This window comes from Lithobates pipiens, unplaced genomic scaffold (genome assembly GCF_037356315.1).
Source record: "Lithobates pipiens isolate NorthernLeopardFrog02 unplaced genomic scaffold, aLitPip1_a1.2 Scaffold_8, whole genome shotgun sequence".
Lineage (NCBI taxonomy): Eukaryota > Metazoa > Chordata > Amphibia > Anura > Ranidae > Lithobates > Lithobates pipiens.
In genome coordinates this window covers 223,150,724-223,167,638 of record NW_027507903.1, presented here as the reverse complement: position 1 = coordinate 223,167,638, position 16,915 = coordinate 223,150,724, and the positions used below count along the sequence as shown (strand labels likewise).

At 42.9% G+C, this 16,915-nt stretch overlaps 1 protein-coding gene across 1 annotated transcript in view; it reads left to right on the top strand.

Annotated features, from left to right (window-relative positions):
• ADAMTS20 (ADAM metallopeptidase with thrombospondin type 1 motif 20) overlaps positions 1–16,915 on the top strand; it is a 298,739-nt gene that overhangs the window by 260,220 nt on the left and 21,604 nt on the right. The window contains exon 31 of the mRNA XM_077472691.1: positions 1,429–1,599. Within this exon, the coding sequence (XP_077328817.1) occupies positions 1,429–1,599 (171 nt within the window). The remainder of the gene's footprint in view (positions 1–1,428; positions 1,600–16,915) is intronic.

Genomic DNA, 16,915 nt, shown 5'->3' with positions numbered 1-16,915 from the left:
AAGATCATTGCACTGCTGTTTGTATATATACACACATGTTTGCCTTTCATTTCTGTTTTAAACTGAATGGATTTTTTACAAGTTAAAGGATAACATATACTGCAGAACATCTTAGTTTAGGTGATACGTTATATTAGCTAACTTAAGTAATTAAAGATGTAGTCTTTCAGGACTTTCCCCAGATATTATACAATCACCTTATACAAATGCCTGAGGAAGAGACTGAAGTCACAGAATATTTAATAATGTAAGTTAGCCAACAAAAGTGTATCACTTAAAGCGGACCTTCAGTCATTTTTTCATCTTTCCATCTATTAAATCCTCTGCCCTTGTTGTTTTAACTTTGGATAGTAAAACATTTTTGTCTGCCATTAAATACCTTAAACGGCCCACTTCCAGTTTCTTGTCTGGTCATTAGCCTAGGCTCATGACACCATGCACAGCTCTCTCTCTCTCTCTCACTCTTAAGAGAGATGGGATGAGTCATTAGAGGGCCAATGAGAGCTGCAAGGCTGCAGAGCTTCAGATGTGCCTCTGTGTGTCTGTGTAAATCCAGGAAGCGAACAGGCAGCAGCTTCAGCTGCCCACAGTTAAAATGGATGCAGCCAGACTCAGTGGAGGGAGATTTCTGCCGCATATTTGGCAAGTACAGAATCACATTATATATAAAATAATATGCAAAGTGGTTGGAGGGAAGCTTCAGAATGACAAAGATGTTTTTATTACAAATTATGTGAGCAGACTGCAGTTCCTGTTTAAACTCCAAACTTTCAGAATTATTGATTTACTATTGCTCAACAACTCTTACTATAAAGAGCCCTTTCACAACTGAGGGCAAAATCTTCTTTCTTGCATACACAATTGGAACACGACTGATGTACAGCAAAGTTGTACTGTTATTTAAAGTGTAAAAAAAAAAAAAAAGCTATATTGGCTTGACTGATGTACAGTAAAGTTGTATTAATATTTAAAGTGTATATAAACCCAAAAGCTATTAATGGCTTGGCTACCACCCGTGAGAGATAACTGTCTTCGAATTTGGATGAAAACATATGTTTTGTTCTAAATCCACTGGCTTCAATGTGACAGAAGATGAGTGGATCACCTGTAATAACTCAATTATAGCTATTGAATGATAGAGAGTCAGCACAAATGTTTCATTGTTGGCATTGCTTCCACTTGTCAATACCAATACAATATTTTAGTTAGAAAAGGATAAAGGTACTTATTTTGGACAACAATCATATAACGGATATACTGTGGAAAGGGTTTGCAGCAGTAAAGGAGTCTTATCACTAAATCTTATATTGTGAGAAGTACTGTTGGACATAAATTTGATCAACGAATATTGTGCAACAGTTACAGTTGTAATATTTATTATGTAAACTGCAGTATTGCACATGCTCCTCATTATATTGTTTTAATTAGTGTTCTGCAGACTGTAAGCAGGAGGAGTCCAGAAGGAAGATAAAATGTATGGACGGCAATGGTAGGTCAGTGAACGAATCATACTGTGATGCTGCGGCTAAACCACCTGCCACTAGGAAATGCACTAATGCTGCATGCAAATACATACTCGTCACTAAAGATGTTTCTCAGGTATGTTCACTTCCAATAAAGTAGTTATACTACTCATAGCCTCAGCTTTTAGTTTATAGTTAGCAATCTTGCATCTTTTATGGATTTATTATCTTTATATTGATCAGTACTTTTGCACAATATTGCATAAAATATATAACTGTAATCTTTAGAAGTTCACAAATCAAAAGCAACTTTGCTTACAAATGCAACTTTGCCTTTTCTTTATACCACCAGCTTGCACAAATGATATCATCGTTTTATATATTTCCCAAAATGCAGCAGGAGGTGTGATACTCCATTGCTTGTGGGAAATAGTGAGACAGGAAACTTCAGCCATAAAGACAGGATACACTGAATACTAATATATTCGTTTTGGGTCATCTGACGGTATATGGAAATGTTTGTAACAATGCCAAGTCAAGAAATAGACCTGCAAAAAATGTATCACACTAAAAAATGTGTTAAATTAAAAAAATTATAATAACCCTTAACTTTAACATGGTTAACCCTTTATGCATAACTATAAAGCAAAGTTTCACAAGTTTCTTTAAAAGTATGCAAAATCTTGAGTTTTGTTCAGTCTAAGGCCCCATGCACACGAGACACCGGTGCAAACTCTGCTGAACACATGTTTTTAAAAGCTGAAACCGGCGTTTAGAAACGCTCGTTTGCCACGTTTTTACATCGATTTAGCGGCATTTTACCGCGCTTTACAGAGTTCGCGTCTAGAAGCATTTAGTTAACCACTTTCAGACCGGACCAATTTGCTGGTCAAAGACCAGACCACTTTTTGTGATTCGGCACTGCGTCCAATTTGCTGGTCAAAGACCAGACCACTTTTTGCGATTCGGCACTGCGTCACCGGTGCAAACTCTGCTGAACACATGTTTTTAAAAGCTGAAACCGGCGTTTAGAAACGCTCGTTTGCCACGTTTTTACAGCGATTTAGCGGCATTTTACCGCGCTTTACAGAGTTCGCGTCTAGAAGCATTTAGTTAACCACTTTCAGACCGGACCAATTTGCTGGTCAAAGACCAGACCACTTTTTGCGATTCGGCACTGCGTCGCTTTAACTGACAATTGCGCGGTCGTGCGACGTGGCTCCCAAACAAAATTTGACGTCCTTTTTTCCCACAAATAGAGCTTTCTTTTGGTGGTATTTGATCACCCCTGCGGTTTTTATTTTTTGCGCTATAAACAAAAATAGAGCGACAATTTTGAAAAAAACGCATTATTTTTTACTTTTTGTTATAATAAATATCCCCCAAAAATATATAAAAAAACGTTTTTTTCCCTCAGTTTAGGCCGATACGTATTCTTCTACATATTTTTGGTAAAAAAAATCGCAATAAGCAATTATTGATTGGTTTGCGCAAAAGTTATAGCGTTTACAAAATAGGGATAGTTTTATAGCATTTTTATTAATAATTTTTTATTTTTATTTTTTTACTAGTAATGGCGGTGATCAGCGATTTTTATTGTGACTGCGACATTGTGGGGGACCCATCGGACATTTTTGACACATTTTTGGGACCATTGTCATTTATACAGTAATCACTGCTATATAAATGCAGTGATTCCTGTGTAAATGACACTGGCAGTGAAGGGGTTAACCAGTGGGTGGCAGTGTAGGGGTTAAGTGTTCCTAGGGGTGTGTTACTAACTGTGGGGGGGTTGGGCTTTCATTTAGTGAACACCGATCTCTGCTCCAATCACATGGAGCAGAGATCAGCATCACTAGTTGCTAGGCAGAATGGAGAAATGTTGTTTACAACGGCACTTCTCCATTCGGCCGCTCCGTGAGACGATCGCGGGGATGCCCGCGGCGATCGAGTCCGCGGGTCCCGCGACCGGACTCACGGGGGTCCCGACCAGCGCGGGAGCGCGCCGGCGGCGGTGCGCTCCCGATGGCAGGGTGGCAAATTTAAAGGGACGTACATGTACGCCCATTTGCCTGCCCGTGCCATTCTGTCGACGTACATCGTCGTGCGCTGGTCGGCAAGTGGTTAAGATAACATCATAAGACCCTCCCCAAGCTCAAAAAACAGTATTATTAACTATTTCAGCCATTTTGTGAGACCAAAGTGAGTAGCAGCAGCTGTGAGAGCAGCAGTGTACTTTTTCATGTCAAAAAAATAGGGCACCTTTAAACATGCTTATAAACAAAAACGCGGCAAAACGCGGTACCTGCGGTTTACCACGTTTTGCCGCGTTTTTGCGTCTGAAACGTTGAAAACTTTTGCCTCTGAACCCATTTTTTTGCTTCTGGAAAAACGAGGTTAAACGCAACTGCATAAAAACGTGTGTACAACTGCCTCTGGACGCACATTTTAACAGCGTCTCGTGTGCATGGAGCCTAAAATAGAAGATGATATATATGTATATATACATATATATATATATATATATATATATATATATATATATATATATATAAAGATATACAGTGGGTATAAAAAGTCTACACGCCCCTGTTAAAGTGTCAGGTTTCTGTGATCTAAAAAAATGAGACAAAGATAAATCATTTCATAACTTTTTCCACCTTTAATGTGACCTATAAACTGTACAACTCAATTGAAAAACAAACAGAAATCTTTTAGGTGGAGGGAAGTAAAAATAAAATAATATGGTTGCATAAGTGTGCACACCCTTAACCACTTCAGCCCCGGACCAATTAACAGCCTAAGGACCAGAGGTCTTTTTACAATTTCGCACTGCACTGCTTTAACTGGTAATTGCGCGGTCATGCAATGTTGTACCCAACCGAAATATGCGTCCTTTTCTTCCCACAAATAGAGCTTTCTTTTGATGCTATTTGATTGCCTCTGCGATTTTTATTTTTTGCGAAATAAATGGAAAACGGCCGAAAATTTAGAGAAAAAATGATATTTTCTACTTTTTGTTATAAGAAAAATCGAATAAACTAAATTTTAGTCATACATTTAGGGCAAAATGTATTCAGCCACATGTCTTTAGTAAAAAAAATGTCAATAAGCGTATATTTATTGGTTTGCGCAAAAGTTATAGCGTCTACAAACTAGAGTTCATTTTCTGGAATTTACACAGCTTTTAATTTACGACTGCCTATCTCATTTCTTGAGTTGCTAAAATCGCAGGGCAGTACAACCCCCCCCCCCAAATGACCCCATTTTGGAAAGTAGACACCCCAAGGAAGTTGTGGAGAGGCATGTTGAGCCCATTGAATATTTTTTTTTTTGTCCCAAGTGATTGAATAATGACACAAAAAAAAAAAAAGTTTACAAAAAGTTGTCACTAAATGATATATTGCTCACACATGCCATAGTTATATGTGGAATTGCACCCCAAAATATATTCTGCTGCTTCTCCTGAGTACGGGGATACCACATATGTGGGACTTTTTGGGAGTCTAGCCGCGTACGGCACCCCGAAAACCAATCACTGCCTTCAGGATTTCTAAGTGTGCAAATTTTTGATTTCACTCCTCACTACCTATCACAGTTTCGAAGGCCATAAAATGCCAAAATAACACAAAACCCCCCCAAATGACCCCATTTTGGAAAGTAGACACCCCAAGGAAGTTGTGGAGAGGCATGTTGAGCCCAGTGAATATTTTTTTTTTGTCCCAAGTGATTGAATAATGACACAAAAAAAAAAAAGTTTACAAAAAGTTATCACTAAATGATATATTGCTAACACATGCCATAGTTATATGTGGAATTGCACCCCAAAATATATTCTGCTACTTCTCCTGAGTACGAGGATACCACATATGTGGGACTTTTTGGGAGTCTAGCTGCGTACGGCACCCAGAAAACCAATCACTGCCTTCAGGGTTTCTAAGGGTGCAAATTTTTGATTTCACTCCTCACTACCTATCACAGTTTCGAAGGCCATAAAATGCCAAAATAGCACAAACCCCCCCCCAAATGACCCCATTTTGGAAAGTAGACACCCCAAGCTATTTACTGAGAGGCATGTTGAGTCCATGAAATATTTTATATTTTGCCACAAGTTGCAGGAATATTAAAAAAAAAATTTTTTTGCACAAAGTTGTCACTAAATGATATATTGCTCACACATGCTATGGGCATAAGTCAAATTACACCCCAAAATAAATTCTGCTGCTTCTCTCGAGTACAGGGATACCACATGTGGGGGACTTTTTGGGAGCCTAACGCTATAAAAACCTGGCGGTGAACCTAAAAAAATAACTAGCTACCTAGCGACACTAGCGACACTAATGCAGTGATCAGAAAAATGATCGCTAAGGCCGCGTACACACGGGTGGACTATCCGTCCAACTAAGTCCGTCAGACAATCCGACAGACAGTCCGTCCTACTTTCGAATGAACGGACTTGACCACACACGATGAACAGACAGTCCGCCGAAAGCTTGCGCGATGACGTGTACAGCACGTACGACGGGACTAGAAATACGACGTCCAATACACTGCAATGCAACCTTCGGCCATGTAAATCCTTTCTGAGCATGCGCCATACTTAGTCCGTCCAACTTGCCTACTCACGAGCGGACTGTCCGCTGAAACCAAGTTTGGACAGACAATATTATGGAAATTCCGAAAGACTTAGTCCGCCAGACTGTCCGCTGAAAAAGTCCGCTGAAGCCCACACACGAGCGGATTGTCCGCTGAAACACGTTTCAGCGGACCAAGTCCGTCAGACAGTCTGCCCGTGTGTACGCGGCCTAAGTGACACTGGCAAAAGGGGGTGAAAGGGTTAACTAGGGGCAATCAGGGGGTTAAATCTTTATTGGGGGGTAGTAGGGGGCTACCCTGGACCTAACACTAACTGCCCTGACAGTTTTTACTTTTACAACTGACACTGAATGCAGTGATCAGTAAATAAATGATCACTACAATCAGTGACACTGTGACTGAGGGGGGGCGATCGGGGGGGGGGGGGGTTTGTGTACCTATGTGTACCTATGTGTTAGAGTAGTGTTTGGTGCACTTACTTTTAGTCTTCTCCTCGTAGTCCGGTCAATAAGACCTCCCCGAGGAGAATGACATCACTTCCTCCCTGCCTGTGTATACAATACACAGTGGGAGGAAGCTTCTCATTCGCCAGGAACGATCGAGAGGGGATGGCCAGAAACCAATGGCCATCCCCTCATCCCGGATCGCTCCTGAAGCGAACCGGACCGCCGTATCCAGCGGGAGGGGGTCCGATCGGATGTAAGTGCTTGTGCCTGTACGTGCCATTGCAATGACGTACATTGGCAATACGGCGGTCCTTAAGTGGTTAAACTAATACTTTGTTGAAGCACCTTTTGATTTTATTACAGCACTCAGTCTTTTTGGGTATGAGTCTATCAGCATGGCAGATCTTGTCTTGGCAATATTTCCCCACTCTTCTTTGTAAAAACACTCCAAATCTGTCAGATTGCGAGTTCCTCTTCATGTTCAGCTTTCTAGCAAAATCCTGAAGATTTTATGCCAATATTGACTGGTATTTGGAACTATTCATAATTCCCTCTACCTTGACCAAGGCCAAATCTGTCAGATTGCGAGGGCATCTCCTGTGCACAGCCCTCTTCAGATCACCCACCAATCAAATTCAGGTCTGGGCTCTGCCTGGGCCATTCCAAAACTTTAATCTTCTTCTGAGGAAGCCATTCCTTTGTTGATTTGGATGTATGCGTTGGGTCATGGTCATGCTGAAAGATGAAGTTCCTCTTCCTGTTCAGCTTTCTAGCAAAATCCTGAAGGTTTTGTGCCAATATTGACTGGTATTTGGAACTATTCATAATTCGCTCTACCTTGACCAAGGCCCCTGTTCCAGCTGATAAAAAACAGCCCAAAGCATGATGCTGCCTCCACCATGCTTCATTGTGGGTCTGGTGCTCTTTTGGTGATGTGCAGTGTTGTTTTTGCACCAAACATATCTTTTGAATTTATGGCCAAAAAGTTCAACCTTGGTTTCATCAGAGCAGAACACATTTTCCCACATGCTTTTTTGAGACTTCAGGTGTTTTTGCAAAATGTAGCCAGGCTTGGATGTTTTTCTTCATAAGAAAAGGCTTCCATCTTGCCATTCTACCTCATAGCCCAGACATATAAAGAACATGGGAGATTGTTGTCACATGTACCACACAGTCAGGATCAATTTTGGAGGGATGTCCAGTTCTTGGTAACGTTACTGTTGTGTCATATTTTCTCCACTTGATGATGACTATCTTCACTGTGTTATCTTATGCAGGCCATACACGGTCGAATTTCGAACGAATTTTCTTTTCAAAAATCAGAAAATTCATTTTTTTTGTGATCCGATGATGCCACCATTGATTTTCGAAATTCGGCCGACCAAGCCTTCAATTTCACCTCATGCTGCTACAGAAAAGAATTTTCTTGGCTGGGAATCTTTTTTTCTCTCCGTAAATTTTCTTTTATCTCCGTACATTTTCTTTTATCTCTGTACATTTTCTTTTCTTATTACGTTTCTCGCACGATTCTCCCATCATTGATTAGAAAATCGTTTCCAACATGTCCGATTCCTCAAATTTTATTTCCGCACGAAAATCGGCTGTTGCTGCAGCCCACTAATGGTGCAAAATTCATACGAAAATTCTTAGATACGATTTTCGAAAGAAAATTCTTTCGAAATTCGAACCGTGTATGGCCGGCATTAGCCCTTGTACACACGGTCGGAGATTCCGACGGACTGTGTCCTATCGGACCGTTTTGTCGGATATTCCAACTGTGTGTGGTCTCCATCAGACTGTTTCTGTCGGAATATCCGACGGACCAACTTTTCCAACTTGCCGGTAAAATTTTCCGACAAAATGCTCCGTTCAGACATACTCTGATCATGTGTAGCCTACTCCGACGGACAAAGTGCCACGCATGCTCAGATCAAATTCCTAGACCAAAGCTATTGGCTGCTAGCCTGAACGTAGTCCCGTCATAATGAAATAACATCATCACGTTATGTACAATCGGATTTTCCGACAACTTAATCCGCCGGAATTACTCCAACGGATTTGGTTGTCGGAATCTCCGACCATGTGTACAAGGGATAATGCCTTGGAAATTCTTCTGTACTCTTCTCTTGACTAATACCTTTTAACAATGAGATCCATCTGATACTTTGGAAGCTCTCCGCGGACCATGGCTTTTGCTGTAGGATGCCACTAAGAAAATGTCAGGAAAGACCTACTAGAACAGCTGAAATTTATTTGGGGTTAATCAGAGGCACTTTAAATGATGGCAGGTGGGTACTGACTCCTATTTAACATGAGTTTAAATGTGATTGCTTAATTATGAACACAGCTACATCCCCAGTTATAAGAGGGTGTGCACACTTATGCAACCACATTATTTTCATTTTTTTATTTTTACTTTCTCCCCCTAAAACATTTAAGTTTGTCTTTCAATTGAGTTGTACAGGTGACAGGTCACATTAAAGGTGGAGAAAGTTCTGAAATTATTTATCTTTGTCAAATTTTTTACAGCACACAAGACCTGACATTTTAACAGGGGTTTAGAGAGCAGAGGAGCTGCTCTGATGTCCTGTAAAAAAGGCCACACCGCTTCTGCCTGAGGCGATCAGCCAGGAAACTGTCAAGAGGAGAGCCAGCTGGGTCACACAGAGTGGGGATATCCCGCTGTGGCGCAGCATGGAGATAAAATGCTGGCTGCTGTCAAACAAAGTCCCACCTCCTAGACCGGCTCCTATGATGGACAGCACAATGGTCCCAATCAGTCCAGGAGGCGGGAGTTTGACAGCGGCCAGTGTTTCATCTCCAAGCTGTGTTACAGAAGCTGTGGGATACGGCCAAATCTCCTCTCGATTCCTCCCTGTTGCATTGATGGACACTGATAGGCTGCACTGTTGGGCACTGATAAGCACTGATGAGTCTGCCCTGATGGGTACTGATGAGGCTGCACTGATGGACACTGATAGGCTACACTGATAGGCTACACTGATGGGCACTAATGGGCTGCATTGATGGGCACTGATAGGCTGCATTGATGGACACTGATAAGGCTGCACTGATGGCCACTGATGAGGTAGCACTTTTTACCACTGATGAGGCGGCACTAATAAGCTGCACTGATAAGGCAGCACTGATGGGCACTAATAGGCTGCACTGATGGGCACTAATAGACTGCACTGATAAGACTGCACTGAGGGCCACTGATGAGGTGGCACTGATGGCCACAGATGAGGCAGCACTGATGAGGCGGCAATGGGGGGCACTGATAATCTGCACTGATGGGCACTAATGAGGCTGCACTGATAAGACAGCACTGATATGCTACACTAATGAGGCTGCACTAATGGCCACTGATGAGGCGGCACTGATGACCATGGGCCAGCACTAATAAACTGCACTGATGGGGCTGAACTGATAAGGCAGCACTGATATGCTGCATTGATGGACACTCATATGCTGCACTGATGGACACTTATAGGCTGCACTGATGGCCACTGATGAGGCTGCACCAATGGCCACTGATTAGAATGCACTGATAGGGTAGCACTGATATACTGCACTGATGGGGCTGCACTAATTGGCACTGATGAGGCTGCACTTCTGGGTACTGATATGCTTTATGTTAATATTGTTAAAGTTGTTGTTGTTAATATGTATTTTTATAATTCTGCATAAGACATTTAACAGTGTAATTTCGTGAGATGATTTATGAGGACGTGTTTAGGGCAGAATTAAGGACGGGGCAGGGTAGGGATTGGGTTGGGCAACTGGTGGTGAGTAACTCCTAAGGCCTGGTTAGTGGCTCAGGACTTGAAATTTTGTGCCCTGTACCATATATACAGTATCTCCCCTCACATTTTTGTAAATATTTTACTATATCTTTTCATGTGACAACACTGAAGAAATTACACTTTGCTACAATGTAAAGTAGTGAGTGTACAGCTTGTATAACAGTGTAAATTTGCTGTCCTCTCAAAATAACTCAACAAACAGCCATTGTCTAAACCGCTGACAACAAAAGTAAGTACACCCCTACGTGAAAATGTCTAAATTGGGCCCAAAGTGTCAATATTTTGTGTGGTCACCATTATTTTCCAGCACTGCCTTAACCCTCTTGAGCATTGAGTTTACCAGAGGTTCACAGGCTGCCACTGGAGTACTCTTCCACTCCTCCATGACGACATCACGGAGCTGGTGGATGTTAGAAACCTGCGCTCCTCCACCTTCCGTTTGAGGAGGTGCCATAGATGCTCAATAGGGTTTAGGTCTGGAGACATGCTTGGCCAGTCCATCACCTTTACCCTCAGCTTCCTTAGCAAGGCAGTGGTGGTCTTGGAGGTGTGTTTGGGGTCATTTTCATGTTGGAATACGGCCCAGTCTTTGAAGGGAGGGGATCATGCTCTGCTTCAGTATGTCACAGTACATGTTGGCATTCATTGTTCCCTCAAAGGAACTGTAGATCCCCAGTGCTGGCAGCACTCATGCAGCCCCAGGCCATGACTCTCCCACCACCATGCTTGACTGTAGGCAAGACACACTTGCCTTTGTACTCCTCACCTGGTTGCCGCCACACACGCTTGACACCATCTGAACCAAATAAGTTTATATTGGTCCCAGTAATCCATGTCCTTAGTCTTCAGCAAACTGTTTGCGGGCTTTCTTGTGCATCATCTTTAGAAGAGGCTTCCTTCTGGGACAACAGCCATGCAGACCAATTTGATGCGGTGTGCGGCATATGGTCGGAGCACTGACAAGCTTACCCCCCACCCTTTCAACCTCTGCAGCAATGCTGGCAGCCCTCATGTCTATTTCCCAAAATCAACCGCTGGATATAACGCTGAGCACATGCACTCAACTTGTTTGGTCGACCATGGCGAGGCCTGTTCTGAGTGGAACTTGTCCTGTTAAACCTCTGTATGGTCTTGGCCGCCATGCTGCAGCTCAGTTTTAGGCTCTTGGATCTTCTTATAGCCTAGGCTATCTTTATATAGAGCAACAATTCTTTTTTTCAGATCCTCAGAGAGTTCTTTGCCATGAGGTGTTGTGAGGTGTCTCACAATTACTGTGACCACCTTCCCACTCTATCCTAATCTCCATAACCCACATCTTCAACCTCTCCCTCTCCTGCACCTTTCCTTTCCCGCTCAAACATGCACTGGTTACCCCTATACTAAAAAAAACCTCACTAGACCCCACTTGTTTGAATAACTTAAAACCCATCTCCCTGCTCCCATTTGCCTCCAAGCTCATCGAACGCCTTGTCCATGACTGAATAAGTGGCTACCTCATGGACAATAACCTTCTCGACCCCCTACAGTCCGGCTTCCATCCACAACATTCCACTGAAACTGCCCTACCAAAACTCACCAATGACCTTCTAACTGCTAATTCCAATGGCCATTACACCATACTCATACTCTTAGACCTCTCTGCTGCCTTTGACACAGTTGACCACCTGCTCCTCCTCAGCAAACTACACTCCTTTGGCCTCTGTGATTCTGCTTTATCCTGTTTCTCCTCCTACCTATCTCAGTGCACTTTCAGTGTCACTTACAACTGCTTCTCCTCCGCTCCTCTTCCTCTCTCTCTGTTGGGGTACCCCAAGGCTCCGTCCTTGGGCTTCTCCTATTCTTGCTCTATACCTCTTCCCTGGGCCAGTTGATAACCTCCCATGGCTTGCAATACCACCTCTACACTGATGACACCCAGTTCTATCTCTCCACTCCTCAACTCACCCCCTCGATCTCCTCATGGATCTCAAACGTACTGAATGACATATCGGTATGGATGTCACACCACTTTCTCAAACTCAATCTTTCTAAAACTGAACTTGTAATATTTGCTCCTTCCCAGTCCCGCCCCCCCCCCCCCCATACCATTAAGATCAACAGCAAAACCATTGGTCCCTCCACACATGCCAGGGTGCTGGGTTTAATCCTTGACTCTGACCTCTCCTTCAGCCCCCACATCCAATCACTGGCTAAATGCTGCCACCTTAACCTACGCAACATCTCCGGTATTCGACCCTTCCTGACTAATGACACCACAAAGCAACTTATTCACTCCTTGATTATGTCCTGCCTTGACTACTGCAACTCTCTCCTTAATAGCCTACCCTTACGCAGGCTAACCCCCCTTCAGTCTATTATGAATGCTGCTGTTAGACTAATACACCTCACTAATAAATCCGTGACTGCTGCCCCTCTCTACCATTCCCTTCACTGGCTTCCCCTACCCCACAGTATAAAATTCAAAATGCTAACCACAACATACAAGGCCATCCACAACATCGCTCCCAGCTACATCACCAACCTCATCTGCAGATATAGCCCAAATCGTCCTCTCTGCTCCTCCCAGGACCACCCGCTCTCTAGCTCCCTTGTTACCTCCTCTTATGCTCTCCTTCAGGACTTCTCCAGAGCCTCTCCCATCCTCTGGAACTCCCTGCCCCGGTATAACCGATCAGCCCCTAACCTGTCCACCATTAGGAGATCCCTGAAAACTTACTTATTCAGGGAAGCCTAGAAGCCTATCCCACACCCAACTGTCCCCAAGCCACCCACATCAAATCAATACCCGCATCTATTACCTTTTGAACCACCACCCCCTCCCTTTAGAATGTAAGCTCTATGAGCAGGGCCCTCCTGTCCCTTCTGTATTGAACTGTACTGTAATTGTACTGCCCCCCCCTTTCTACACTGTAAAGCACTGCGTAAAACTGCTGGCGCTATATAAATCGTGTATAATAATAATGAGGTGCCATGTTGAACTTCCAGTGACCAGTATAAGAGAGTGAGAGCGTTAACACCAAATTTAACACACCTGCTCCCCAGTCACACCTGAGACCCTGTAACACTAATGAGTCACATGACATCGGGGAGGGAAAATGGTTTATTGGGCCCAATTTGTAAATTTTCACTTAGGGGTGTACTCACTTTTGTTGCCAGCGGTTTTGACATTAATGGCTGTGTGTTGAGTTTTTTGAGGGGACAGATACTGTGAGATACTGTGTGTGTGTGTGTATATATATATATATATATATATATATATATATATATATTGCTTATCTTCACCACAAACAGCATAAAGGAAACATAAGGAAAAACAAAGTTTATAGACGGGATTTACCCCAAGGTTAGCACAGTCCCACTCTGGCTATCGGGCAGCACCCAGCACATGTGCAGCACTCTCTCTCTCCAAGTCCTACTCACACTGCATTACCTAATACTGCTTCCTGTTTTGAGTGCTGCTTCCTGGAGGCTGCTTAACTCTGTAGGGATTGGATTCCCCGTAGTCAATAGTGGAGGCCCTTTTCCCTCCCAAATGTCTCTTCAGATCATCTGAAATTCCGGGGCTCAAATACCTCTACTAATATAGAGAGGACTGCGAGTCAGTCCTCTCCTTTACATGGCTACCCCGTAATTCATCACCCATCGTGGGTGAGAACACACACTTCCCTAAAGGGACCAAAACATGAATATTGGTGCCACATAGCACTCATCCGGGACCCATCCTTGGTGTCCTGTACAATATATACAAACTGTATTTTAGGGCATGGCCGCCCACTTTTATTCAAAGAACGAAAAATTGCCCATGCAGGAGTTTCTCCTATACAGTGTGCACAAACAAAAATACAGAGCCACCTCCCAGATAACAAGAATAAGTTGCCAGTGTTGAACTATAAGTCTGTTGATCGGTTGCCCATTTTCACTGGCAAGTTGTACACTTGCAGAGCACTCGAAGCATTAGTTGACACTTTTCCAATTTGTAGCAAATTTGCATGGTAAGTCTCTAGCAAGAGCAGGTTGCATTGGTGGGTTTACAGCAAGAGCTCTGCAAGTCTACATCATGAAAAGTTAGGCACAGTGACTCCTGTAGTGGGATGACTATTGCATAACATAACAGAGCCAGAACTTGCAGCAGACTTGCAGATTGTTTGCAAAGAAAGTTGATCTGAAGTCATGCAATGCAAACTTGCTGCAATTGTGCAAAAAACCTTTGAAGCCTGGCAAGTCTAGCAATAGCTTAGCAAGTCCTTTTCAAACTTGTAGCACAATTGCTTGCTATCTGGGCTGGCTTACTTGTTGGTGCTGCTGCTCCCCTTTCCAGTTCATTTGACTGTGCTGTCCAGCTCTTCTGGAACACTTGGCTCTCTAGCCTTTAGTCGCAGTGCCCCACTGCACTGCCCACCTCTAGCTTATGAGCCATAAGAGCCAACCTGACCTGCTGGCTTCTGGCTGGGCCCTCTGACCCCTCAATAGGACCTCTGTCATGTGGCTTCTGGCTGGGGCCCCACTGTTCCCGGGTGAGACCTTACACCTCTCACACTGGGAGTGGTCTCCAAACTGGAAGCTGTCTCCAAACTGGGAGCTCTGTGCTATCCTCCGACCTGAGTATAATGACAATGCACACCTGTGTAGTCAGCCGGGTTGCAGGCGTACAGCAAAACCCAGACACAGGATTGACTATTCCGATCCAGAACTGTAGAATCTGGAGAAAGCCAAAAACACAGCTTTCTCCACTCAGAAATGGTATTCCTGAACCTCGCATTAGCCCTAACTGTGAATCCTGTGTCACATTTTCCTATATTCTTATAGTGACAGGACCTCCCTCTGTCACAATATATATATATATATATATATATATATATATATATATATATATATATATATATATATATACAGAGGGGCCCAAACATTTTTACACACTTCTAAATTATATCATTAAATATTATTAAATGATATGCATCAAAATGTTATTACTAGATATATGTAAACATAAAAGGGTAGCTGTAAGTCATGTTTGAATTATGCAATCACATTAGGTGCTCAAAGTGGTCACCATTAGCATCCAGACACTTTTGATTTTGGTGAGCTACTGCATGAACAACATTGACTAGAATGTCCACAGGAATTGCTCCACATGATGTTTCAATATCTTCCCATAGTGCAATCAGTGTAGGTTATTTTATACAGTACACTGTAGAAATCAAGGGGTGTTACTGTAAGTCTGGGGAACATGGAGGGAATTCGACAGCACCTTTACGTTCTAACTAATGTCCTGGCAGAATGTCATCGAGATTGGCTCCCACGTCTCGGTGGTAGTGGTGCGCCATCTTTCTGCAAGTAAAACTGTTCATCCACATAAACCGCACAAATGGCCGGTAACATGATGACATCAACAATGGTGCAACTACTGACATCTTTAGGGGAAACATAGCATTACACATTGCTTCCATAATTCAATTCAGGTTTTGAAAAAGGGCTTAGATAACAACTGTTGAAGTGTATATACATTTTTTGGTATATAAACACACACTAACATTTTTTTTTTAAATATCATATTTCACAAGGAAAAATGCTATACTACATGCATTGTCTACATAATCAGAGATTGTACAGGATCACTGACACACAAAAGTTGATTTACTAAAGACAAATATGTACACTATTTCCTTTAAAATGGAATTGACTAGCTTAGTAAATTAAAGTAACTACCATCATCCAATCACATCCACGTTTTTCTTCAAATAATAATTTGATTACTTATTAAAGTAAATAGTAATATGATACATTTTTTAATATTTTAGAATTTAGCATCATATATGGTTTTTATGTGCTTTATTTTTTTCTTGTCAGATGTAACCAAGGTTATATTGGGATTAAACAAGGAAGCCAACTTGTGGATAGGGATGAGCTGAACACCCCCCGGTTTGGTTTGCAGCAGAACATGCAAACAGGCAACAAATTTGTTCAAACACGTGAACACCGTTAAAGTCTATGGGACACGAACATGAATAATCAAAAGTGCTAATTTTAAAGGCTTATATGCATGGTATTGTCATAAAAAGTGTTTGGGGACCTGAGACCTGCCCCAGGGGACATGTATCAATGCAAAAAAAGTTTTAAAAACAGGATTTTTTTTTAGGAGCAGTGATTTTAATAAAGCTTAAAGTGAAACAATAAAAGTGAAATATTCCTTTAACCACTTGAGGACCGCCGTATTGCCAATGTACGTCAGCACAATGGCACAGGCAGGCACAATCACGTACATCTACGTGATTGCCTTCCAGCGGGTGGGGGGTCCGATCGGACCCCCTCCCGCTGGTTACGGCGGTCCGATTCGGTCCAGGAGCGCTCCGTGATGAGGGGATGGCCGTTGGTTTTCGGCCACCCCCTCTGGATCGCTCCTGGCCAATGAGAAGCTTCCTCCCCTGTGTATTGTTTACACAGGAAGGAGGAAGTGATGTCATTATCCTCGGGGCGGTCTTTTTGACCGGACTACGAGGAGAAAAGTAAAAGTAAGTGTGCACCAACACTACACTGACATGTAGGTACACACAGGCACACAAACCCCCCCCCGATCCCCCCCCCGATCGCCCCCCGATCCCCCCCC